General features: G+C 40.6%; 1 protein-coding gene across 1 annotated transcript in view; it reads right to left on the bottom strand.

Annotated features, from left to right (window-relative positions):
* The window catches only part of WDR19 (WD repeat domain 19), a 36,438-nt gene that overhangs the window by 139 nt on the left and 9,342 nt on the right, over nucleotides 1–26,957 (bottom strand). Inside the window, exons 11-31 of the mRNA XM_084266699.1 lie at nucleotides 26,742–26,889; nucleotides 25,932–26,136; nucleotides 25,225–25,384; nucleotides 24,487–24,597; nucleotides 24,110–24,219; nucleotides 23,069–23,126; nucleotides 22,051–22,191; nucleotides 21,861–21,943; nucleotides 20,329–20,412; nucleotides 19,167–19,313; nucleotides 18,055–18,179; nucleotides 16,659–16,771; nucleotides 15,722–15,790; nucleotides 13,870–13,947; nucleotides 9,060–9,156; nucleotides 6,306–6,430; nucleotides 5,672–5,753; nucleotides 4,937–5,087; nucleotides 3,278–3,401; nucleotides 1,548–1,624; nucleotides 690–810 (exon numbers count right to left, since the gene is read on the bottom strand). Coding sequence (XP_084122825.1) covers nucleotides 696–810; nucleotides 1,548–1,624; nucleotides 3,278–3,401; nucleotides 4,937–5,087; nucleotides 5,672–5,753; nucleotides 6,306–6,430; nucleotides 9,060–9,156; nucleotides 13,870–13,947; nucleotides 15,722–15,790; nucleotides 16,659–16,771; nucleotides 18,055–18,179; nucleotides 19,167–19,313; nucleotides 20,329–20,412; nucleotides 21,861–21,943; nucleotides 22,051–22,191; nucleotides 23,069–23,126; nucleotides 24,110–24,219; nucleotides 24,487–24,597; nucleotides 25,225–25,384; nucleotides 25,932–26,136; nucleotides 26,742–26,889 — 2,403 coding nt within the window. The 3' untranslated portion in view covers nucleotides 690–695. The remainder of the gene's footprint in view (nucleotides 1–689; nucleotides 811–1,547; nucleotides 1,625–3,277; nucleotides 3,402–4,936; nucleotides 5,088–5,671; nucleotides 5,754–6,305; nucleotides 6,431–9,059; nucleotides 9,157–13,869; nucleotides 13,948–15,721; nucleotides 15,791–16,658; nucleotides 16,772–18,054; nucleotides 18,180–19,166; nucleotides 19,314–20,328; nucleotides 20,413–21,860; nucleotides 21,944–22,050; nucleotides 22,192–23,068; nucleotides 23,127–24,109; nucleotides 24,220–24,486; nucleotides 24,598–25,224; nucleotides 25,385–25,931; nucleotides 26,137–26,741; nucleotides 26,890–26,957) is intronic.

Here is a 26,957-nt window from a genome sequence, read left to right as displayed (position 1 = left end):
AGTCATGTGCCCTGACAGAGAGCAGCTTTCTCACCTGGAGGAAAGTACCATCACTGTGCTGTGACTGACCTGCTCTCACAGGAGGCTTTTGCACCAGTAAAACTGCCTTCAAATGTCAGAATGAATGAATGACACTTGACAAATTTCTTGAGCAAAACTTGTGTCTAAGTGTGTGTGGCATAGATGGAGTGGTGGCCTTGTTCTGGAAACATGAACATGTGAAAGAAATACTGTTGGTGTCCTGTGAGCTATGATGGCCTTGTGCTCTGTTTAAGAGAGAAGGCAGAACCAAGCATGCTGGATTTGCTCCTTCCTGTGAGCATTTATCTGTCCCTACACTTAAACGCTGGTTGGTAGGTCTGTAGGAGGACTTAATGAGGATTTGACATCTGCAAACTGTTCTCTGTGCTACTGAAACACAAGCAGTGTCAGGAACACTTCCCAAACCTGAACAGGCTGCAGACACCATGACTGTAGAGATAAGCTGTGTTAAAACCCCATTTAATGACCAGGTTGTTGGAGCAGCAAAAGCTACTGCTCTTTGCCCTGAGGCGTGCAAGGAGGAGATGCTGCTGGCTGTTGCTTAACTAGAGCACAGGCTGGATGCTTGAACCTTGTGTTGCCCCTTCTGGGAGCGATTCCTCGGACAGGAGACAGGAAAAGGACAAAGTTGGTGCTTCAGTACATACCTGAAGTTACTGGTCCCCATCTTCTGCTGTCAGGTACGCTGTGCAATCACTTATTTTCTTCAGATCAACAATGTTAATCCGTTCAGAGCACATGGGACATACATTCTCAGTCTGTAACATGCTGTTTAAAAGGAAGGGTGATTGATCAAAGGCTGATTCCAACACTTAAACTGAACAGCTGTGCCTGAGGCAGAAAGCAGCCAGCAGAGTTCTGACTTACACCATGTAACACATGCAGGCCAGAGCAACAGCTGCTTCTGTCCAGGCAGAGCAGGGGGAGTTGTTTTTAACGTTTGGGAACTAACAGTGCCAGGAAGGCTGCAGGCACAACTGGCAATTACAACACACAAAGGAGCTCAGGGTGTAGCATGAAGTTGGGGGGCTGGACCTAATTATCTCTTGAGGTCCCTTCCAACCCCTACGATTGTGATTCCTGTAGCCTCAGCCATTGGTACAGAGCTGTCCTATCCCTTCCCCTTCTCCCACAGAGGATTACAGGGGCTGAGACTACGGCTGCCTCAGTCTGTGCCCCGGACTGCATGTGGTTTGTTTTGGGGGCTATTGTGCAGCACCTGTGGTCCCCAGGCTCAGAACAGGTCCCCTTTCTGGGAGGAACTAAGACCTTTGAAACCCAACATCTGTCTTCAGGTCGGCTCCTGTGGTGGGAGCGCTGCAGCTCTGACCCAGCTCAGGCTTAACCAGAGTTTATGGCCCACTGTGAAGTGCTGTTCTGCAGGTATGTGGGGCGAAACCGCTGGGTAGGGGAGCGTTCCTCTTCCCCTCCCCCACTTGTGTTTAGTTCCAAATCAAATGAGTTGCAGCTAAAACATAACAAACAGAAAACAAATCCCAACTTACTGCTTGAATTCTGAATAGAGGGCAGGGAAGTCGCAGTGGGGGCAGACTGTCCAGTCATCTCGTACCATATGCTGTCCCTGTGCACAAAAGCAATTAATTAAGTAATTAAAGGGCACATGGTGTCCTACCACACTGGGTGCTTGGTGTGTAGCTGCTGTGGAAAAGTCTCAGCCCTTGAGCTCTGAATGGCTGGAGGAATTAAAGCAAACCCACCACACTGCTGCTGTAGTAACTGGAAAAGGCAAGATGCCCTGTTTCCCAGTTCCCACCCTCTTCTGCACAAGGAAATCTGAGACACTATTGAATTACAATTCTTAATATGCTTTTAGTTCGTCAATTCTAGAATGTTCCCTGTTGATCTGTGCTGAGAGACATACATAAACCTGCTGTGACTTCTGCTGTGGCATATGACATTCAAAAACTGCCCCAGGAGCCACATCACCTGAGCCTAGGTGGTCACATTTGCCACTCCCCAGGGTGAGCACAGTGATTGCCTCGCACTTGCCTCTTGTCCCAGGAACTCTCTCTGGGCATGTTTCCTAGTTTGCTTTCAATACAAACTATGCTCATGGTTGTATGAAACAAAACAGCACCCTGTGCTACACCCAGAGACTTACGTTCTAATAAGATGTGCAGCAGGAGGTTTCTGATGCTCTTAAGGTACTTAAAAATGCTGTGTTCCTGCTGATGTTACAAACGCCTGTGATGTAAATTAACTATAACCACAATGCAGCCTAAGTAACTAGTGTGACATGTACCCAAATATCTACACTACACTTAGCCCATAAAGATGCACGTAATGAAAGTGAGCCAGGCTTTTACGATACTATTTCTAAAATACACTGGTCACCTTACTCTGTTCAACCAATCAAATAAAACATAGATAATTGCTCTGAATACTTTGTGTATGGCTTGGCATTCTTGATTTTTTAGCTTTAACCAACTGCAGCATTTAATCCCTGCTCCAGTAAATTTTGATTTTCCTGTAATTCCAGCATGCCAAGTCACACCTGGTATAAATGGAATGTCAGTTATGCAGTAGCCAACTTCAGCATGAAGATTTTGTACTGATGTTGAGTGAGATGTGCAGCTCTTCCCCTGGGAAACGTAGCCCAGCCCCACCTTTCAGTGCTCTCTGAAGTATCCTCTAGCAAAAACTGTAAGGACTGTAAGTAAAATGCTGAGGTCCCTGGCTGAGCCACTGCTTATCCTGGGAAGTGCCTAAAAATTCTGTTATGTTCTGGACATCCCCCAAAACAGATTTTTGAAGGGTGGTTTGGTTTTGGTTTTTATGTGCAGTCCTGGCAGCTTGGAGCTGGGGTGGAGCTTTGCCCTCCACAAGCTTCTCTACAGGGAAGAAAGGTGGAGCGTCTATCTCTGCCCTTACTGAGCTGGCACCTTCATACAACCCTGTCTCTCTTCTCTCAAGCACCCCAACTGTACCCTTTTGGGGGGCAGGGGAGTCTGGGTGCACCAGCTGCCCTCTCTGGAAGGTGAAGCCTTCGTGAACCACTGTGTGATTTCACCATCACCCTTCAGTGCCTGTAACTTGCAGGTGGTGACCAATGTGGCTCCATGCTAGTAACAGACAAGAGTTTCTCACTTAAAGCAGCTTGGGAACCCCTCCCACAAACCAACCCACCCCAAAAGAGCTACCCTGAAGCCACTCACACACCAAAGCCAAGCTCCGAGCCGGTTCTCAGCCCGCAGAGAACGCCGCAGCCACTCACCGTTGCAATGCAGTAGGGGAGGTTGTTTTTACAGCTGGGACACAGGAGTTCGCACACTGGCAGCTGGAATGCACAGTAGGGACAGGCTGTTGTTGGCTCTTCTGCCTCTGTTGTGTCGGGACGTCTAGAAGATACAAAGGTAAAGAAAAAACCTCAAGTGCTTTGAACTTACACAAAGATGCTTTACAAGGCCTGGGGTAGGTAGTGGTTTTGAGTTACCTGCATAGGTTCCAGGTGCTACTTCATATTCTACCAGGTAATTCTATCACTCAAGCCTTCTCACAACTATGTAAATTCAGAAATAGGTAAATTTCCCCTCAAATCTGAAGCAATACCACCTTTTTAAAACCAAAACAAATCACACTGAATACTTTGAAAGCTTTCAAAACCCACGTTCTGTATGTGTGGAGTTTCGAGCTGTGGTCTCTGTACTTCAGTGTGCTTCTGTGGTGGGAATGACCACAAGGGGCTGAAGTAACGAGGACTAAGCCTGGCTCCCTGGTAGGGTGATACAGCCCATCACACTGCCTCGCTCAGGCTTGTGTTCAGCCACAGCCCAGTCAGAAGGAGGGTCCCAGCCCAGACAGCAGGGCACCTGGGGTGGGAGCTAACATTATCCCAGGCAAAGAGCTCAGATCCCTTGTAGTATAGTTTCCTTTCTAATGTTTAGCCTAGTAACCCTAGAGACAGGTCGAGGGCTTTGCCTGGGAGCCTGATGCCTTGCAGAAAGCCTCATTTCTCATTCCATGAGCCTGGGCACATGCGCTTCCCTCGCAGTGGCCTGTTGCTTTGTCTCCACTTACTTACAAAATCTGTGATATGGATAATAATGAGATTAAACAGGGATGTCCTATTTTAGAAGCTTACTGGAATGTTCTAGAAATAGTAGCAAGCAATTAATAGGGAAGAGCTTCAAGTGAATTAAAAAAATTGGTTAAAAGATACTAAACAGAATAGTCTGAACAGTTCTCACATACACAGCTGTTCTGCCCACTCCTAAAGTGTAAGTGAAAAATCATGTGATGCCACAGCTTGAATATAATGCTCAGGCTGAGACAGGCCAGAGCCAGCTTCAAGGGATTCCAGATCTCTGTGGCAAGATGATACATGGGTGGGGGACAGCCAAAGCAAAAGCCTGGATGAGAGACTGAGCCACTGTGTCGCAGGAGCAGGACCTGGCAGTGAGGACAGATGCTATGAAAACATGAGCTTGCAGCCAAAGCAAATCAAACAGGGTAGAACATGGAGTCATTCTGCTACTACACAAATCCAGGGGTTGCCCACACCCCAAGTACAATGTGCCATTTGGGTCCTGCCCCTGCCAAAAAGGCCGTAAAAGAAGTTCAGAGAAAGGCTGTCAGGATCAGAGCTATGCCAGCTGAGACTCTTCAGGTCCTGGAAACAGACCTGATAGAGGGGAAATGAAACACAGTAAGGTCAGCTAAGATGCATTCTGCATGCACATTGCATGTGAGGCTTATCACATCCGAGGGGCCAGAAGAGCCTGTAATTTTCAGAGAAGGGTGGAAATGGTTCTTAGCCTTCCAAAGCTGAGACAGTGAAGTAGTATGAACGCCAGATGAAGCCCAAAGACTTTCTGAACAAAGCCAGCATTACAAGTAAAGCCCTGGTGTTTGGAAATAGACTCACACTGCTCACCTGACCATTGCTTCAATTTTCTTCTTGTACTTCGGATCTATTTTGTTACGATATTCTGGTCTCATCAATATAGCAGCAAAACTGAAGGCTGAGTTCTTCAATCCTGCTCTGTGACACTCGATTACAGCTGAAGTCAAAATTGGCACAATGTCTGTAAGAGAAGGAAACAGTGTTGTCAAGTACTTATTTACCAATTACGAACATTGAAAGCCTTTGAGCTAACAGGCCTGAAAAGGTGCTGATGAAGAACAGTATTGTTTTTCTTCCTCGTGGCACACAGCTGCACTATTCCTATAGCCATATAAAAGAAAAGCTCTCTCTGCCTTGCATTTCTGAAGTTCATCATGGCAGCAGGCATGTTTTTCACTACAATAACCATTTCTCCCAAATCTGGTCTGTGTTAGCTGAAGTCTACATTTCAGTCACCGTTCTCCACGTACCAGAGAAGTATTTTCAAAAGAAGGCTTGATTAAAATGTTGTGATTTTACACAGAACCAACCAGCTGAGCCTGAGTGTGGTTCAGGCAGCCCAGTACTGCAGTTAGGGAAGGTGAGGACAGACCAGTCCACTGGCGAGGAGCCCATTCAGGAGGCCGCATGCCAAAGAGCTGTCCTGTGGGGCACGGCAGAGCGCTCCGTGTATCCCTGTGGGACCACAGGAGGAGAACGCACCTTCTCCCACACTGATGGAGCTGTCCTGTAGAGCACAGCACGTGCTACGCTGCGGGCACTTACGTGATGGGAACTTGCTGATGTTGTTGGCCACACGAATAAGCATACGTGCTCCCTTCAGGTGATCACCACGTTTCACGTAGATCTGGAATACAACAAGTGTATCTAATTAACTGCAGAGAGTAACTCCTGGCCTGTTCCTGGCATCCATCCTTGTAGGGGCTGCACGCCCACGGCTCTTTCACAAAACTCATCAGAGGAGCACTGTGACACAGACCACTGACTTGTGGCTCAGGGCCAGGAAGACTTAACAACTAGAAATCACTGGAGCCCCCTGCTTCATTTCAGTTACAGAAAAGCAGCCATCCACTTAGAGATGACAGCAACATCACCACTAATAATAAACCCACCACCTGATAACAGTACTAGTAACGTAATATTTATGAGTATGAATGCAAAAGAAATGTAGGAAGCCATATGAATGTTTTAATTAGTCATTATTTAGGAAAAAAAAAAAGCTAATCCAAGAGGCAGAAACAACCATGGGTTGTCCTGAAGCTTGCTGGTAGCACGTACTTGGATTCTGTGACACAACCCTTATGCAATGGAATTTATGTCCACAGAGCATCCACACGTACACTTCAGTAAATCAGAGACCATGCAACTCACACCTACATCGAGGTTCTCAATTCATTACCTTCACTAAAACATAGCTGTGTAGAATCATAAGGTTTGTAGCCATCTCAGAAGGAATTTTAATCTTCTGGCTCTTCAACTCCGAATACATACTGAAAAGAACATCATGTGCATTTCGGTAGTTTCCTTAAAAACAAACAGCACTGAACAGTAAATTTAGATTTTCTTAACAATTTCTTTAGCAATGACATATACAGGAGCTGCCCAGGAAGTTATGCTGACTCTTAGAGCAAAACATCTGCACAACAATTACTCCAGAAAGTCTCATTTGCTAGTCACAGTATCCTAAAGAATGGCAGTAGGGGAGTTAAAGAGGAAAAAAAACCCATTACACTTGGGAAAGTCCTCCCAACAGCAGTAAAACGCTTGTGTGGGTGACCCTTTCACACTTTAAAACTGGAAGATGCTGCATCCAATATGTTGCTTCTGCACTAGAGGAGAACAGGTACTTTTAGAGCATTTGGAGATGTTTTGTTCTCTTTTTGTTCTCCTATGTCAGATATTCAAAAGCTGCTGTTTAAATGCTAATTTGCTTTGACAAACCCATGCTTCTGCAACCCAACAACCCCAAAAGCTTTCACAGAGGTAATTAAAATTCACACATTAATTCACTATACTGCTTCAAGGTCATTCCCAAGGATTGGCCAGAAACCATAGGATTTCATGGAATTATCACCTTTTTTCTTCAACATGTATTTCTCTACCAACAACCTGTTACATGTTGTTACGCACTGCAGTTGAATCCACCAGTGGAATTTGTGTGAGGAACCAAAGCATCACTCCAGAATTAATTCTTGGAAAACAACATTAACCTTTCATGCTTCGTTACTGACTCAGTCTCAAAATCATGTGATGACATAAAAACAACTTACAGGAAAACTGCACATAACATGGAAAATACCAAACAGCTTGATTTTTAAGGAAAGAATAAGTTATATTTGTGTAAACTTCAGAATGAAACTCCTAGCAGTCTCCTGAAGGAAGAGGGGACAATCTAAAAATGCCTCTGAGGAGGAAACAGTTACTGCAAGATTGGTTATTTTACTGAGAACCTCACTGAACTGATCACACTGTTACAGAACCCATCTGTACTGCGAGGGAATATGAAATACAGGACAGCAAACTGCATCTTAGGCGTACGTTTGTGATCAGAGGAGCTAGAAAATATTTTAACCCTTGAGCCTTTCCATTTCCTGCTTACATAATCAGCACAAATGCAAGGATCAGTGCCAGGTACTGCACTTGGGTCCCAACAACCCCGAGCAGTGCTACAGGCCTGAGGAAGAACGGCAAGAAAGCTGCCTGGCAGAAAAGGACCTGGGGGTGCTGGTCAACAGCTGGCTGAATGTGAGCCAGCAGTGTGCCCAGGTGGCCAGGGCAGCCCACAGCATCCTGGCCTGTATGAGAAATGGTGTGGCCAGCAGGACTAAGGCAGCGATCATACCCCTGTGCTCGGTGTACTGGTGAGGCCACACCTGCAGTTCTGTGTTCAGTTTTGGGCCCCTCACTACATGGACTGTGAGGTGCTGGAGCATGTCTGGAGAAGGGCAATGAAGCTGCTGAAGGGTCTAGAGCACAAGTCTGATGAGGAGCAGCTGAGACAACTGGGATTGTTTATTCTGGAGACAAGGAGGCTGAGGGGAGACCTTATGGCTTTCTACAACTACCTGAGAGGAGGTTCCAGCCAGGTGGGTGTTGGACTGTTTTTCCAAGTAACAAGCAGTAAGACACCATGAAACCACCTCAAGATGTGCCAGGGGAGGTTCAGATCGGATATTAGGGAAAATTTCTTCACCAAAATGATTGTCAAGCACTGGAACTGGCTGCATGGGGAAGTGGTTGAGTCACCATCCCCAGAGGTATATAGAAGACGTGTAGTTGTGGTCTTAGGGACAGGGTTTAGTGGTGGACTTGGCAGTGCTAGGTTAATGGTTAGACTTGATTTTAAAGGTCCTTTCCAACCAAAATGATTCTAACAATTCAGTTCCATGATCATACAATGGTTTGGGTTGGAAGGGACCTGAAAGATCATATAGTTCCAACCCCCCACCATGCTGGCCAAGGGTTTAAGTGATTTTCTACTCCTTAGCCCAGTGCTGAGGAGCAGTCCAGAAACGTTTATTTGCCTGGGCAGTTCCTGAAGCTGCTGCTTTTCCTTTAGAGAGATTTTTCTTATCTTACTTGAAATGAAAACCAGCAGTGTTATGTTAGGGCTGTTGCTATGGCTCCAGAGGACAGCAAGTGACAGAGGCAATAGTTGTTCTGCTTCTAGCCCTGTCTCTTCTTATTCCTTTTTTCTATTTCTAACTTCAGCTACCTATTACAGGGGAAGACCAGGCTTAAGCAAGCAGGTATCTGATCCTTTAACAGGAACCATCTCCTGGGCACATCTCCCACTGAAAAAATCACATGCAAATACTAAAGGATCAGTATTCCAGTCATAAACCACATGTAGAAAGAAACTGCAGTTCTGAGATGTGTGATATATGCAAAAGTGAAGTTGCAGGCAATCTTAGGCACTCAGGCTACTTGAATGTAATGAAGAATGTAGATATTTTCCACAATTTTCTTTTTTCAAATATTTAATACCCAGGTATGAGGCCCAACTTTTCCACAAAGGCTACATCAAAGTTCAACCTGAATACAATTAAGAAGTGTTATGTGTCTTTACCACATAAATCCTATATAATTAGCAGTACCCTAAGTACTGCATGGCTGTCCTGTCAAGAGGGGCTGTTCTACCAGGGAGACTTACCTGAACGCTGCTCCTCCCTGGCAATTATTATTGCAGTTCTAGCAGCTTCTCTGTATAGCTTCAGTGCCATGTATAAGCTGAACAGGTACTTGGCATCCTTAATTAAATCATACAAAAGCAATTAATACTCATTGAACAGACATCCAAGACAGCTAAAACTTGACAATTAAAGGGCCAGTCAGCTACCAGAAGGCATAAAATTCATAATTTGCTATACTTAGTTCTTTAGACATATTCCACAACTGGAGGATGGCAGATGTAGCAAAGCCTTCACCCAAGAACTGTCAATCCGACAGCAGGAAAATCAGTGGAAGGATTCAAAACCAGAACTTTAAAAATCGAGATGGCAGTACTGAGGAAAACAAATGGGCACTCATATTTGCTAGCAGGCTAGCAAAAAAAAAACCCAACCCACAAAACAACAAGAGAAGAGAGAATTGCTCTTTCCTAAGAAGAGGTCCATAAGGAGATCATTCCTAAAAATGCAGCTAAACCACAAAATTAATTTATCTTGTTTATAAGCCTTTGAACTAGTAAATAAGATCAAGCAAAGCTGAAGCATTGTCTATAATGGTATGGTTCCAACTTCAATAAACGAACCAGCAGACAGACAGACACTGGAAGCTTTACAGACAGCTTGGCAAAAACTCTAAGCCAGGTGCAGTATTAGGAGTAGTAAACCCAGACATTTACAATGTGTATTCTGTGTTAAAATGGCAAAGAAGTGTCTTTAAAAGGAATTGTATTAATCAATGTTGTGCTGTTCCCTGGAATTCTGTGTGGGTTTTCTATCCAAGTCTCAAGTACATAGCAAAAAAAAGCAGAAATCCAAATGAACAGAAGTAAGGATGATGTGAAGACACTGCCTTATACAGAAGATGACTGCAGAGATTCACCCCCTACTTGAGAGGCAAGGAAAAATAAACAACAAAAAGATCACAGAAATGAAACCCAGAAGGACTGGCACTCCAAAGGAAACAAGTCCAGCCAAATTCTTCTTTTTAAGTTGCAATTGAAAGAACACCATTAAGTGACAAAGAGTAATGCATTTTAAATTGATGGAGCAGAATTCCAAGTAACACATGATCAAAAGGTTGATCATCATTAGAACCATAATTTAACAATAATGAAATAGTTATCTGGATAATGAACTAACTACAACTATTTATTAGTGGCCAATATTTGTCCACTGTAATCTGCCTTAAAAAAGGAAAATTGCCATTGTCTGGATGGGGGAAAACAAAAATTATGATGAGTGGTAGGCTATGATGTAATTCTTCCCAATTTCTGACACCTCCTAATGATGACCATTCCACCGACGATAGTAGAAGGCAGCCCTTCTCCCCCTTCTTTTTCTCCTGCCACAGCAGAAGGATCCTAACTCTGCACAGACCAGTGTTGTTCTTATATGGTATTTGTCCTGACCCTAATTTTACTTCAATAATATCCTTCAATGATTTACATAGCAGCCAGATGCATAAAAGAATTCAAAAGTAGGGGGTATTTAAGACACATTAGCCTCACGTTTTACTTTCACGCTCTTACCTTTAAGGTCAGCCATTTTAAAAGCAAAATGAAGGAAGGAATTTTCAATGGACAACAACTTTTCCTAAGGTCTTTGGAAAAATGATGACTGCAGTCTAACTGATGTTAATGTTAGATGACCACCGTTTTAATTCAGTTTTGCATTTTAAAACACAGGTACTCAGAAAACATGCACACAGCAAACAGCAGAACCTTGCTAGTTAATGCTCCCTGAAAAATTTCAGAGGGTTAACGTGACAAATTAAGAATCTTTACACATTAAAGTTAGAAATACATCAGTTGACATATAAACTATTTCTTAAATGTGTTATTATTTAGTCAGACAACAGTATAGCAAAATTTTGGTGAGCATAACAATTTTGAAAACATGGTACTCCAGTAAAATCCCACATAACTGTTGGCTGTGCAAGATTTAAAGCAATCAGGCTGCTGTGGGCGATGATCTGGTTTAAAGATCAATGCTTGAAAAGATTAGCAAGTTTCTGCTGCATGGCTACTTCAAATTCACTCTTACTTTTAGCTTTACAAAAATGCCACCACATAAAAGCTTCTATTTTCTAAAAACAATCCCATTTGCTTGATAATTTAAAAGACACTGTCTCCGCAGCATAATAAAGATGAATTGTTTTTAAAGTATGTTTTTTTAAACAAGTATGTATGGCTTGATAAAGTAAAATTGCATTACTCACTGAGAGAGACTATGGCAGATTGGATTAATGCATTCAGAAGAACAAGAGAGAGCTTTTAAACAAGGAAAAGAAAGCTCTACGTTGAAGTTCAAAACAATGTTAAATATGGCAATTATGGCATTCATAACATTCCTAGAGTGTTTTCTAAAAAAACTTTAGAACCTCTTCATGCAGAACATCCTGCAGCTCCCTTACCCAGTCCTACCCACTTCTTTCAGCCAGATGGCTGGGATGCTGCTGTTAGAAAGGAGCCCGGCTACTACAGCCCTTGTGCATCCAACCTGCAGCACTCATAGGAAACTGCACTGATGCTGCAGGAATTCTTCATCTGTGGCCTCAAACAGTGTTGTTATCCTCTGGTCTCTTGCAGTTGAATTTTGTTCCTTTCACTATGCTTTGCTTCTTTCAATTTTATTAACGCTTACATTTCAAATCAGAGGTAAATAATATGAGGTGAATTTTAGTAAGAGATAGAAGGGTGGTTTGGGTTTGGTGGTTTTTTTCATTTCATAAAAAGCAAGGTTTGGCTTGCCCAACAACTATCCAGTGTCTTTAAAAGTCTAAAACATCAAGCCCTTAATTTCTAGGCACTATTACAAAGAGGAAGGAGCCAGAATTTCTAATCTCCCAACAGAATCATAAACCACAACAGTAATAACAGGGGTGAAATAAACTTACTGCACTGAGATCACATCATCTCCATCATTACCACACCTTTCTGTGCTCAGCAAGGCAGAATTATGCTTCCATACATATAATTTTCCACCTGACCGTGTTTACTCTGAGTTTGTAGGAGACCTTAAATTCATTGACTAAGATCTAATTGCAGACTCAAATGTCTGCCCCTGAAGCCTGGCTTTCACAGTGGAAAAACATGGGTGTGGTGCCATTGAGCTCACACTCAAGCTCTGCTTTAACAGGGAGGAAGACCTGACGTGGCTCAGCCACGCAGTTCTCTAAACTCAAGCCCCAGTATGACTGAACATTCCCTAAGCTCTACAGACATCAAAGCCACAAACAGACTGTGAAGCCTGTTTTTCCTATAGCTGGAACTCAGAGAAACCACAGAGCCCATCAGCAGTCACTCTGCAGAAAGGCTGTTTGCATCTTAACCTCAAATGCTGCTGAACATCAAATGAACAGTGGACATCTGTAATCTGTCCTGGAAAAAAATGTAACATACCAACAGAATATGGTCAAAATCTACTTCTTGTATTGCCTATATAGAACAGATCTAATCTATGTTCTGCTTAGTCTGTGAACAATTCCTTTATTACCAAACCTAAGGCAGTGGCAACTAATACAGAAAAATCTGTCAGCAAGAATCTTCCAACTCCCTAATCCAAGAGGGAAAAAGATTAATTAGTCTACCAGTCTGCCAGAAGCCTTTTATTACACCCAGTGAATGGTTTCCTTTTAAGAAAGGACCAGGAAACCCAGAAGAAAGGGTAATGGTCCTTTCTAAATTTTAGTAATTGATCACATGACATTAAAATAAGCCTCATAGCACAGAGCACCTCTTACCTCACAGAGTACCTCCTAAATGCATAAAAGAAAAATAAGGTTCTAAGGATCCAAAGAAGATTTTTCTATGACAGCGAGGAGTAAAAACATAAAAATCAGTGTCCACAGTATTTTAGTCTCCTCTTGTTAATCAAACTTTCAGGTTAGGAAGGTTTGTAACCAAAATCTTCAATTGTGCTTCCTGTGTTTTAAAATTTTCTATCATAAATATGTAACTTCATTCTCCAACACAGAACAGAAACTCTGTGGTTTAGTTAACAGAACCACAGCCTGTATCTGCAGATGAAACTGTACCTATGAGTAATAAATTCAAACTTCAAATACTTCTACATAATAAAAAAATAAAAGGATTTTAACATGTTTTAACTGTCATACATTCATTCACACGAAGCTGTTCTATTTTCAAGTCATCTCAGTGGCAAGTTTTTAATTCCCCTGGGCTAAGCTTGCTTGGAAAACATGGTCATTAATCACTTCAGAAATCAACAGAGAGCTGGTAATGTTGAAAATCTGTTCACAACTTTTTATGTCTTATATTGATGTGTGAATACAGGAACTAATGTGGCCTCATCATCCCTGGGGTTTTGCCCTTCATCTCCTATTTCCTACCTTACTTACTTCCACTGCAACAGTTAGACAAACTCCCCACACCACATGAAGGGCCCAGTGCTGTAGCTAGTCTTGAGACACACACATGCTGACAGTCGATCCAGGAAAGACAACAGCCAGCTGGCTAACTGGCATGAATAAACAGCTAAAATTTGCCACTTTTCCTCCATATGAGCATGAATTTTAGTCTCCTCTGCCCAACTGCCTGCTTTCATAGAGCTTAGAGAGTGAGGATTATAGTCAAGATAGTTTCTTCCCTCCTTATCTTTCTGACACTGGAGTTACTGACTGAATGATGCACAGAGTTTATCATGCAAGTCTTGCACCTTAATGAAACCAAGCTAAAACATAAATCTGTGTCTACCACAAATTTCTGGACAAAAGCTCAACAGACATCTTGTCACACAGCAACTTGACACAATAGCAGTGATGAAATACAGTACCTTGGGCATGCCATCACTCTCTCCCATAAGATAGTCTATCAGCTGATTTGTTAGGGCTTCATCTTTTGCCCGACCCACCTATTAAAGACAGAAAATATTATGTTACATAAAAGAAAGGAAAAAATACTTACTCAAAAGTTTCCATAAACCCCTGAAACTAGACAGTTAAAACATGATTTTTTATTTCTCTGTGTTCAAACCAGATGATTACTTAGTTCATCAGCTTTGACATGCAGTAGTTTGTATTTATTTCTAATGTGCTGTGTCAGGGAATATAACTAAATAGGCTTCAACTAGCACGAGCTGCTGAGAAGGCATCTGAATCAAGAGACCATGAGCTGAAGCCTGCTGTCACAAAGCTACATCTATCAGCCCAGCACAATCTGTGTCTCAGAGGAGTACTTGGTGTTTGTCACTAGAACAGAGCCAGCACTACCCTGGCCAGCTGAAGACAGTCCAAAAATAAAGCTGAGATATAAGTAAGCCTGATGCCGCAACTGGTCTTCTGTCTGAGACTGGGAGCTGAGAGCAGAGAGCAGTGGACATTAGCGACCTTGGCTTCAGAAAGGCTTTTGACACTATCTCCCATAACATGCTCATGAAGTATGGGCTGGATGAGCACACAATGAGGTGGCCTGAAAACTGGCAGAATGGTCAGGGTCAGAGGGTTGTGGTCAATCATACAAGGTGTAGTTGAAAGCCTGTAACTCACAATGTACCCCACAAGTCAGTAACGGATCCAGTCTGATCTGAACGATGGGGCAGACTGCACCCTTAGCAAGCTTGCTTGATGATAAAAAACTGGCTGGAGTGGCTGATACACCAGAAGACTGTGCTGCCACCTCCATAACGTCCTCAAATGGCTGGAAACTTGGGCTGACAGGAACTGCCATTAAGTTCAACAAAGGGAAGTACAAAAGCCTGTACCTGGAGAGGAACAACCCCATGCACCAGTATACCTTGTGGGCCACCCAGCAGGAACACAGCTTTGCAGAGAAGGACCTGGGGGTCATTAGGCTGAACATGTGCCACCAGCCTGCCCTTACAGCAAAGAAGGCTAATGGTATCCTGGGCTGCATCAGGAGGAGTGCAGCCAGCAAGCTGAGGCAGGTGATCACTCCCCTTTACTCCAGGTGAGGTCACACCTGGAATACTGTGTCCAGTTCTGGGCTCCTCAGAGAGTTCAGCAAAGCATCACTCTCATGAGGAAAGGCTGAGAGAGATGTGACTGTTGAGTGTGGAGAAGAGAAGGTTCAGGGGGGACATCTCAATAATGCAAATACTTGAAGAGAAGGTGCAAAGACGAAGGAGTCAGGCTCTTGTTAGCAATGTCCAAATCACAGGCAACAACTGAAACACAGCAGGTTCCATCTGAACATCATGAAGCACTTTATCACTGTGTGGGTGACTAAGCAATGTGCCGATGTTCTTCAGGGAGCCTGTGGAATCTCCTTCCTTGGAGATACTCAAAAGCTGTCTGGACATGGTCCTGGGCAAACAGCTCTAGGTAGCTCTCACTGAGCAGGGGGGTTGGATCAGACAACCTTAAGAGGTTCCTTCCAATCTCAACCACTGTGGATTCTGTGTCAAAGTGAGAAGGGAGGCATACAGACACTATAAACATGTGTCTGACAGCCACAAAAATCTGAATTAATTCATGAACCATCCTTTCAACACTGAAAACACCTTGTCCTCTTGTGTCTGTATTAACTTGTTCTACATTTACTGATAGAGTTTTCCTTCTATTTGTGATCTACCCAAATACTCACTAATGCTAAAAAAGGCCTCAACACAATCTCAAGAAGTAAACTTGAAAAGATGAAGAATTTTTTCTTATATCAAAGTTGCTTACTGTTTCAATTGCCATTTCTATAGCCAAGTTATCTTCTGTGTTTGGACTTTTCATAAAGTGCTTTAATGCCTAAAATGATACAAATGAAAAGTTAAAATTGAGACACACAATATTAACTTCTTACTTATTTTTAATCAAATTATTTCTCTGCATTTTGACAGACAAGTGGCACACCAAATGCTTATCCTGACTGTATTTTACAGCCACCAGGATAACCACATATGCTACAGAGGTAGCAGCTGCTCTTACAGATATTGCTGCAAATAGGAAGAGTTGAGCCTTTGCCAAATTCTGGTGTATACCTTCATCTAACTATGAAAGATGTTCACAGCAATACAGTGAGAAGAAATGAATGATTAACATGCCACTGGGCCCTATCTACACCACAGCTGAAGGAGTCATCACCTACAATGGTTGCAATTTGACAAAATCAGTAATTTTTTGGGTATGTGTTCAGTATGCAAAACCATTTAATAAGCATCAGTTCACTGATTTGTAACTGATCAAAAGGAAGCATGTCAATTGACATACTTCTATTAGTATGTTTCCTTTTAAAAAAAAAGCTTTACATTAGGGTATGCTGTAGTATTCAATGATTTAATTTGTCAGCAACCAAGTCTTCACTAATCAAGCTAATAAAATACAAAGAATTGGTATTTCTGTGTTCACGACATTTCAAGATTCATTGAGAATTACTCTGTCATTGACCCACCTGGAGCCCCTACTGCCATGACAAAGTTATGTGCACAGCAGCGTATCGTTCACAGAATACAATGCAGGTAACTGTAAATACAAATAGTTCACTCACATTTTTTACACGTTTTAAAACTATCATCAGTTAAGGCAGCTAAAGTCTACTATGAACCTTCCTGGTTTTGAAATACTGTGCTTGGAACAGTTTCTAGGAACATTCAGTGATCACTGTTTACATACTGACCCGTTCATATTGACCACACAGCAAAAAAAATTTTCCCGCCTGAAAATGTTTCTTTTCTCCTTCAAAATACAGGGCAATGCTCTGGTAGTCTTCATTGGTAGAACTTTCAGAACCTGCAGCAGACAGGTAGCAATGACAGCAGAGTATTCTTACTTAATACGACAGAAGCCCTACTGAAGAAACAAATTCCTATCCTACGGGTTTTTTCCTACTGACATTCCAAACTACCAAAGCCAGCTAGACTCAAATTATCTCTTACACCTTTTTTTCCAATTTAGTGAGACTAAAGTCATTAGGAGCCAATAATGCAGCGAAGCAATTGTTTCCATAGGTTTTGCACCATAATAGGATTCTAGGTTTTTTAACAGACTAAATACAATGGTGCAACCTACTAATGGATTGTTTCCATTATGACTTAGCAACAATAAAACAGAGCAAGAGGTTATGAGATTATCACCTGCCTTATTTTCAGTTTAAGAATATGCAAGTATACAGGGCAAGACTACTGGGACCAATGTAACCATATGGTAGTGGGAACAGCACCTAGTCTTCTAGCCAAGACTCCATTTTTCTGTACACATCTAAACCAAACACAGCCACTACACTGAAGGGAGGTAGTTTTAAACCCTTTTCCCACCCACTTAGATTACAATTAGAGACATTCTTTTTTGGATGGGAGAGAAGGAAGACGGTATAAAGAAGAGGAGAACAATAGTGGCCACCTTGATAAGCAGCTGCAACAGTGTATCACCAAGCTAGTTAGCTGTTGTGGGGTCATTAATAACCTTAACAAGAAGAATACATTTTTAAAGGAAGAGATTAACTGAAAATGTGAGATAATTTGGTAGATCCCTGTGTGAAACTGTTTACACAAAAAATGGTGCCTGACATTGGCGAAAAATACAAAAAACTCTTGGAAAGTGCCACGCTGTCCACTGGCTGACTAGATGGCCCGAGGTAAAAGTCAGCTTCTCAGCAAGGTCTCCTATTGGTCTCTCACTGAGACAAGGGGAAGCCACAAAGGGCCGTAAAGGGAAAAAGAAAGACAAAGTGATGTAATAAAATAGCTGGAACCATGGAAAAAGGAAAAAAAGGGCATAAAATCAAGAACTGTACCAGTGAAACTCTCAATTTTGGAAAAGCAGTACTATGTGTATCAAGGTCAAAGAAAGGGATTCCTTAATACACAGTAGCCTAGACAGGCTTTAAAAGCTGAAAGCAAAGCCAAGTTAGTGGGCCAGAAATATCCCCAGATTGCCAAATCTGACCTTGGTGACCTGAAATGGAGAAGTCTGGGAAACAAAACTTCATACCCCTTATGACTTCAAACTGGTCTAAACTAATGAAAAGAACAGCAAAACATACTGCAAGCAAATTCACAACTTAGAATACTCACTGATGATATCAGCGTAAATCTCCATCTTGTTGTGCTGTTGAGCTAATGTGAAAGCTTCATTGTTGCACTTGGACATGACCAGGAACTGGATGGCAGAACCATAGTCACCAAGCTGCAGAAAGAATCTAATCAGAATGAACAAATTAATACCTTAGTACTAATTAGCACAATGAATACACTAAGTGTTTTAGGAATATAGTGTATTTTGTGGCATATAAATATTATACATTTCTGATTTATTTTATATCTTGATAAGTTTAAATAGATGACTAAACTTAGAAATACTACAACGTGGACACATTTATTATTGCCTAAACTTATTACTTCAGGTTAATATAATTTTAATCAGAAAGTTTAAAAAAACCCCCAAACAAACCACCTCTAGAGCTGTTAAAATTTTAGAGAACAAAAGACAAAAAAAGAAACCAAAATATGTAGTCACTGGCCAAGCACCAGTAACCAGAGTCTGGCATGTTAGTGAGCCTCACCAACTTCCTACAGGTATGGCCTCTATCACTTTTTTCTTTTAACCTGTGTAATACGATTGTGTGCTGGTTTTGGCTCAACTAGAGAGAGAACTTTCTTCATAGTAGTAGGGCTTATGTTTTGGATTTATGCTGAAACAATGTTGATAACAGAGGGATGTTTCAGTCACTGCTGAGCTGTGCTTACATGGAGTCAAGGATGCTTCTGCCTCTCACAGAGCACCCCAGCAGCAAGTAGGCTGGGGGTGCACAAGGACTTGGGAGGGGACACAGCCTGGACAGCTGACCCAAACAGAGCCAAGGAATATTCCATAAAATATGATGTCATGCTCAGCATATAAAGCTTGAGGAAGCAAGAAGGGAGGGTGTTTGAAGTGATGGCACTTCTCTTCCCACAGATACACCTTATGGAGCCCTGCTCTCCTGGAGATGGCTGAACACCTGCCTGCCCATGGAAGTGGAGAATGAATTCCTCAGTTTGCTTTGCTTGTGTGTGCAGTTTTTGCTCTACTTAAACTGTCTTTATCCCAACCCACGAGTTTTCTCCTTTTTCTATTCCAATCACCTACCAGGTGGGAAGTGTGGTGCTTATTTGCTGGCTGGGGTTAAACCACGACAGACTGTTACCTGGCCACCATCTTTGCCCCATCAAGAGACTGTGTTTCTCTCACGATATTAACAGCCTTTTCAGGATTATTAAGGTGATCCAAGTATAGTCGAATGACACTGTCCCATTGCTTTGCATGCTCATAAGCTATCACAGCTTCCTTGTACCTGCAAAATAATGTTTCCACATCAGCTTTTCTAACTTTTAAAAAACTCTTTTACAATATGGTGTGACAAACACACAGTATTTTACTTCTGAGAGGTTACTCTGTGGCACCTTCCTTTCAGTTTGCATGTCACAGCCTTGTTCTGCATTTACTTCACTCTTTTTCTTGTGGGAGAATGAAAGGCAAACAGAAAAATGTCTATCACAACACCATTTTTTACTTACTCCCAGCATCCCTTTTGTTTTATCTTAAAAGCCATTAATCTGCTCCATTAACAAACATCACCTGTTAGATCAGTTCCATATGAAATAACTCGTGAGAGAACAATAAAACCCAAACAGATGATAATTAGTTGTATAATTTTAAAAATAAGATTTTTTTGTCTGTAAACAGGATCAAGAAATGTCTCATTCTCACACTGCACAATTGACAAACTATTTTCTAGTCTCATCAATGCAAACATTAGCTTTGGTGCTGCTTCATATTACAAAGTATCACTATTCTAAAATACATTTACTTAGAGGAAAGGACTAGCAGAAATTAGATTTCGTGATTAAATATAACCTATCTTGGGCTTTCATTTCAGCCAATAATTTCACATGAATAGATATTTTGCATGTGCAGCCTTTAAGATGTAACAGTAATTTGTAGAATAGAATAAAAAAATCTTTCCTTATTCCCCCTTTAAATTATCTTTTAAAATCACACCTAATGAGTCGTTAGAAACAATTGAACTTCAGTACCCTACTAAGGGGAACACTGCATTGGGTGCACTACTTTAAAACCTTTCATGACTTTTCTTAAAAAGATATTACTGCTTATACAGGAAAACAATTGATTAGAATTAGCCCTTATGTTTAAAATCTTTACACAACATTTTATATCCTTCAGAATCTCTTTTCAGAAGGCTATTTTACACAAAATTCAAAGCCTGTCTTTTAATTTATTTTATAAAAAATGACACATAAAAATAATAACAACATGGTTTATTAAAAAAGGTAAGCATTCAAACATACCTGCCATCTGCTTCTTTGGCTTTTGCATATTGTAGGTGAATCTTTGGAGATGAAACATGAGGAAGAAGTTCACCAACCTTTGCCCTAGAAAGACAAGATAACACTTATTTATTAAATACATCTGGTTTCAAATTTTCTCCAGTAAACCAGGCATATTTATATCAACACTGAAAAGGTCGTTGAAAAAGCAGTAATTGAAAATAATGTTTAAGTTTTAAAGGCACTTTAATATTTTCAAATAACTACACTTTGTAGACGTAAGAACTGGAAATTATAGGCTGCTTCGTGAACATACAGGTGTAAAGAGGCAGAGTATCTTCTCCTTTTGAGGTGTACGAGCATAAGAAGTGCCACACCAATGATTTTTATCACTGGTATTCTCTAATTTATCTACAGAAGCATCACAGTATTAAAACTGTAACCTAAAAGAATGTGCAGAAGAGTACAAAAGACCACTTGTGCTCTAAAAATGAGATTGGAATGTTTATGTTCATTTACAGGTGCAGTTGTGATTACTCCTGTGACTGTGCTTAAGGCGACAGACTGTACAGAGGACTCTAGGAAACGAGAACCAGCTTTACAACATCCCTAACAGCAGTGTGGAGGAACACAGAACTGTCAGTCCTTCCATAAATCCAGCTCAGGAGTTGCACACAGTGCTGCAACCTATAAAAGCCAGCAAACTAAGCAGTGAGCCTTTTAAGTGATAGGATATGAGAGGCTGAATAGGAGCCAACCTTAACTCTCACCTCTCTGCCCAAACTGACCTCCTCCTGCTGATGTGAACAATGCTTGTCTCTCCCACTTTCCAACTCAAATCAAGGCTGTCATTATATCAACACTACTTACTGAAGTGCCCTCTTGGTCTGTTTTGATACCAATTAAACTTTCATGATGGAATAAAATTTTCCTTAGTAAATGAACATAAACATTCCAACCTCATTTTTAGAGCACCACTGTGAAAGAGCAAGGGTCTTTCTGACCTCAGAACATCAGTTCTTGATATCAGAAGTCCATAAAATGTAATTAGGCAAGAGTGAAGCACGCCTCTCAGTACATTATACTTTTCCACTGGAAACTTGACAATAATCAATTTCACTTAAAAAAATTAAATGCCAGTTATTATGTATGACACAGACTCCACTTGAAACAGCAGATTAAAATTCCAACTGTCTGAATGTTCAGTCTCAGCTATGTATATTATAACTGAAGACATATAATAAACTGAACAGTAGCTACATGAACAAAATTACTAAGTATGTGCATATGCACACACAAAAGGACTCAAAACTGCAGGTAACTTTAAACATAATAAAACTAAAATACAAAAGAAAAAAGGAAGGCACTCTCATCCTTTACAGTTATGACTATATTTAAAAACACTCCAAGCTTGAGAGAACACTGTCCTTATTTAAGGTTAGGGAAGTGAACAATGAAAACAATGAAACAATTAACGAGACATGTCTGCTGTTCTGAGAATCATTCCTCTCCAAAAAGCACCACAGCAAATCCTTCCTGAAACCTGTACTCACCAGTTTTTACACCGGATGTATACTGACGCTGCCTTGTCGTAATACTGTCCCTTCTCATAAAGCTGAGCAGCTTCTGAAAATTGCTACAATAGTGGAAATAAAATTAACATATAACTTCTAAATTAAGGTTGAAAATAATGAAATAAATAATGCAATGATCAGCCTTAGCTTTATTAACTCTTCTGAATACCTTCATACTTTCCAGAATAGCTCCACAGTCTCTTTTTAGTAACCTACTGGGATGTTTAATGGCCTGGTTTACCCCTCGACGGATATCTCCCATTCGTATGGACATCTGGGCCATCCCAGCAAGGCAAGCTTCGTCGTGCTCCTGGTACTGGCAGTCAAACAAAAAGCAGTAACTGTACATTACAGGTCACAAAAGCCACAGTAACTAAGCACTGAAAAACGTTACATGGACTCAAATCAGGTTTTGTCTCAACGTTCTTGCCTAGCTGCTGTCACTCATTTAGGAGAACCTGGGTCATTTTTCTTCTTAAGTTTTGTCTTTAATTTCTGCATTTTCCTTACAAGCTCTGCCCAGAGCAAGCATGCATGAGAAGAATCTGTTTCAGTAAGCTCAGAACTACTTTCCTCTTTCCTTCAAAACCAACAGCACATAAAAAGAAACTACAAGCAAAAGAGGGTATTTCCTTTTGTTTGTTTTGTGTTTTTTTTAAAGGTGTTAAGGTCATTGATGTTTCATAAAGCTTGAATTCAGAAAATATTGCTATTGCCCTGTTATGTTCCCATGCTATCATTTAAGCTGCTTCATAATGGACATTTTGCCACCATTAGGGGAAACAGTATCAGAATAAGGGAGTGGCTACTGACTATGGTCTTTATTTTTTAACACAAACCTTGCTAGATAACAGCTCAATAAAGAAGAACAGAAGGAATAATTAGTACTTTTGTTGTAACAATGAAAACCCTAGCAGTATTTTCTCTGATATCTGCACGTCTATTATGAAACTACTCATACTATAAACCTCAGTCTAGTTATGCCATGTTAGTACAACAACAATACTGCTTTATACCCAGAGAAAGCACCATTCTTGCATGTTAAAGTGCAAAAACTACTATCCCAAAACCAAGTCATATACATTCAGAGCTGAATAAAAAAAACCTGAATTCAAATGAGTCTGAAACATGACCACTTAATGTGCAGTATGATAGTAAAAGTGTGATTATTATTAAAAATAAATTACCTTATTGTTTCCAGTGATTCCCTTCTCATAATGTGCCAGAGCATTAACATAATCACCCCTAAAAGAAAACTGGAAGTTATATGGAGTAATAGGAAGAGATGGCCACCTTCCTACCACACAAATTATACATTTATCTGTCTTGTTTTAGACATAATGGCTCCATACAAGGACATGAAGCATGCAAAAGATGGACAATTACACAGGATGTCACGACACCTCCCGTGCACTTTATAAAATATCAGTTAAAGAGGCACCCTGTCTCTTGATTCTGTTACACTCAGACCAGTAAGCCTCCTGTGAAAGGCAGGCAAAGAATCTATCTGCACAATATACCTCACTAATGTCACCTCTACTTCCACATTCTCCAGGAAGATAAATGAAACTAATCTTCTAAGCTTTAGAATTTTTGCTATATAAAAACACAGCTCAAGCTGCAGATGGCTGCATTGTGATGAATAAGCATCTCCTCTCAGTGACACTGGCACTTCCAGGGAGAACTTGTCTAAAAACTCTATTAACAGATAGGAGCTTTTCCTCTTAATTTAGTCATTAAACAGACCAGGTTTCTTCAGGGAAAAAGTGGCTATAAATAGACTTTAAAATCATGGGAAACAGTTAATACCTTCTCTCTTTTTCTGGGACTGGCAGCCTTGAAATGTTACACCCCTCTACCTAAAATATGTAAAAAAGGAAGGCCTCTGGATATTTAATGAATGACAGGAAAATGGCAAGGGTTTTGTCCAATGTAGGAAGTGTTAAATGGTGTGAACTTTATGCTCCAAGCACTTGCCTGCAACAAAATACTCATTTAGTAGATTATATTACTGTATAGTAAGACCTATCAATTGCAGAGAAACCAGATATACTGAAATTAATCAAAACCATCCTTACAAAGTTCTCTTCCTCACACTACAGCTGCTAGACCTCACAGAATCCTCTCTCAGCAATGCAGTCAACTGAAGTATCTAGATTCTATGTTCTTCTAGTGAGCATGAATATTGGTTTATTATTCCTATACTGCAAGTCTGCAGGAGAACTTACGTGAATTCAAGCTGCACAGCATATTCCTTTGATAGGAAGGGGATTTGGTCTGGGGCCAAACGCTTAGCCAGCTGAAGTGCACTGTCCCAGTGCTGCAAGTCTTTTTGCATCTATTAAGAAAGAAGAGTAACATTTTCTGATGCAGCTACCAATTAATGCATTCTAATATGGACTCTGTATTATTCTAAATACCAGTACAGAGCTGTTACTCTAGAAAGATTCAGACAGTTTGGGAGAGAGACAGAAAGAATGTCTGTCAATCACACAATGGCAAGAACAAAACCATAAAAGGGCAGAATTATCAGAAGGCAAAATATTCAAAAATTACAGTGGAGATGAAAACAGCAAAAAAAAAAAAACCCAGACATCTTAAATACCTCAAGTGCAGCAATAGGACAGGAGGATGCCAGATATAAATCCTGAGCCAGATTAAAATCACTGGTAAACATTGCAAGATGCCCCGCTAAAAGGTTGTGGTCTTCTATTCCCTACAAAAAGACACAGTGGGAGCAAAATATTGTTGTAAGTAACAATCCAGTAAACACAGTAAACCAAAACATCCTTTTACTTAACAACCACATGTACTGTATTCTACAAACCAGAAAAAAACCCTTACTTTCTTATTGTAGCTCAAAGCCACTACAGCTAATACTCTAAAATCAGCAACTTGCAGCAGTGTATCTTTAAGGTACTATTTCTTGCACACTTCTAGATGTGTAATTGCAATCTGTCAGTTTGTTTAAAAAAAAAAAAAAGAGTGGCCTTAAACATTTTCTGAAAAATAGCAACAGGAAAAAAAGCCTCCAAATGCCCAACACATGAACATATTCTGCTACTCTCAAGCAAACGCAGAAAGGAATGTTGCATATTCCAGGAGAGAATGAACCACACCAACAGATAGCTAAGCAAGTTACGTGGTTTGGACACTTTCTCTTCTGTAACTATTAACTCCCTGGAAAATAATTCATCTCTATTAAAAAAAAAGAAAATCCCCATAAAAAGATGAGTTCATAGAACCACACAATCATAATTGTCTTGGCTGGAAGGGACCCTTTAGAATTCAGCAATTCTTAAAGACATAAATCACCATATTTCCAGTTTAAAAGGGACTTTACCTTTATTTGCTCTAGTGACATCACCATCCCAGCATCACCCAATGTCCGATAAACACGTATTGCAAAATCCACCTCCATATGATATAAGCAAGCTTTGGCCAGCTCATTCCAACCAGACTGGTCATTGAGAAGTCTGCACAACTCCCATGCTTCAGAAAACCTATAGGAGGTAAAATGCATTTAAAACTAGTATTACTCATAAATAAAATTCCATCTCAACACTTCCCTCCCACCCCTCCCTGAAATACTACGGCAGGGAAAACAAAAGCCATGGAGAGATGTCAAGAAGAAAGGAGAAATAAAAATACCTAACAATGCATAACAGTTCTCTTTCTACCACACTTTTTCAAGAAACAATTTCCTTTCCCTATTCTGGCATTCTTTTCATTATATTGATTTTTCCATTACTTCATTACAGAGGAAGGGGAGTATGCAAGAAGCACCTCCAACCAGTTTTCAAAGTGCCATTGTCACAGCATCGAAATCAGTCTTGAAAAGAGTTACTTAAGCTTTTACTTGACAGTGGAAAAACAAACGAAGGGCCCCTGGTCACTTTGCTTGTTCCACACAGAGAGCTACATGGACTTACGGATCAATCTAATCTATCAACAGTCAGCAGGACATTTTTACATCACCAGGATACTCTGTATGGAGTTATAAGCACAGAAGAAAACAGTTTACACAATATAATTAAAACGTAGATGTACCTTTTCAACATTAAAGCCTGAGTAAGCATTTGTGTTAGCTCATTAGGTCCAAAGTCTTTCAAATTGCCAAGGAAACTGTGAGTGCTTAGATAGATACTGTTTGTTTTCCCACTCTGAGTCTGACAAGTTAATTCTCCATTATACAACAACAAAGGTTTATGGGAAAAAGGGACTTCCGTGCCACCTGCCAAAATTACCTTTGATCCTAGAGATCAGGAAGAAAAGAAGATACCATTTAAAAATCCCTATATGGTAGGAAGTGTAGCAAGCTGTCATAGCTGAGACAATGCAGATTTGCAGGGCATTAATTCAACATCTCTACTTCTGGTAGTCACCATCTACAGTGCAGTGCATAATTTTCAGGAAACACACATAACTTAAATCCTCTAAACTTGCAAAGTCATTTCCCAGGTGTTTGTAGGTGATGTTTCTTAATGTTTCTCTGTCACAATTACATAAATTGCTATGAATACAATCTTGGTTAACAGTGGATACAAGTTTTGTCACCCTGATCTTAAGATTTTCTTATTATCATTTCAAAATGCAATTGAAGCACAATATGCATATTTCAGATGAAAGGCTGTAACAGCAAGAAGCTTAGGGAGTTAAGACCAAAACTCTTTGGTGGACCTTTACAGAGAAACCTACAAAACAACTACTTTTCTATTCATCAGTTGCACTTAGAAATTTCTGCAGTACTATTTATTTTTATATCCAGTTATGAAAATATTTAAGACAAAGAAAGATTCAAAACATATTTTACATTATTAACTGAAATAGCCAGTAAGTTTTTAAAAGCATTTAGAGTACCTTGAATGGCATCCTTATGAAAAACGTATGTGTACACTTTATCATCATCAAAAGCAACAAAAACACCTTTATCCATGGGCCAGTTTTCCCACAGGATTCCTTTAATAGTTGGTGAGAAGTTTGGAATCTCATATAATCTATCATTTACCTACAAATAACATGTAAGTAAAATTACTGGCAAGTTACTGAGGACACAAACTAAATATTCATCCCAGT

The sequence above is a fragment of the Gallinula chloropus genome (assembly GCF_964237585.1).
Source record: "Gallinula chloropus genome assembly, chromosome: 7".
Classification (NCBI taxonomy): domain Eukaryota; kingdom Metazoa; phylum Chordata; class Aves; order Gruiformes; family Rallidae; genus Gallinula; species Gallinula chloropus.
Note: the sequence above shows the minus strand (reverse complement) of the source record. Positions and strands in the feature narration are given on the sequence as shown.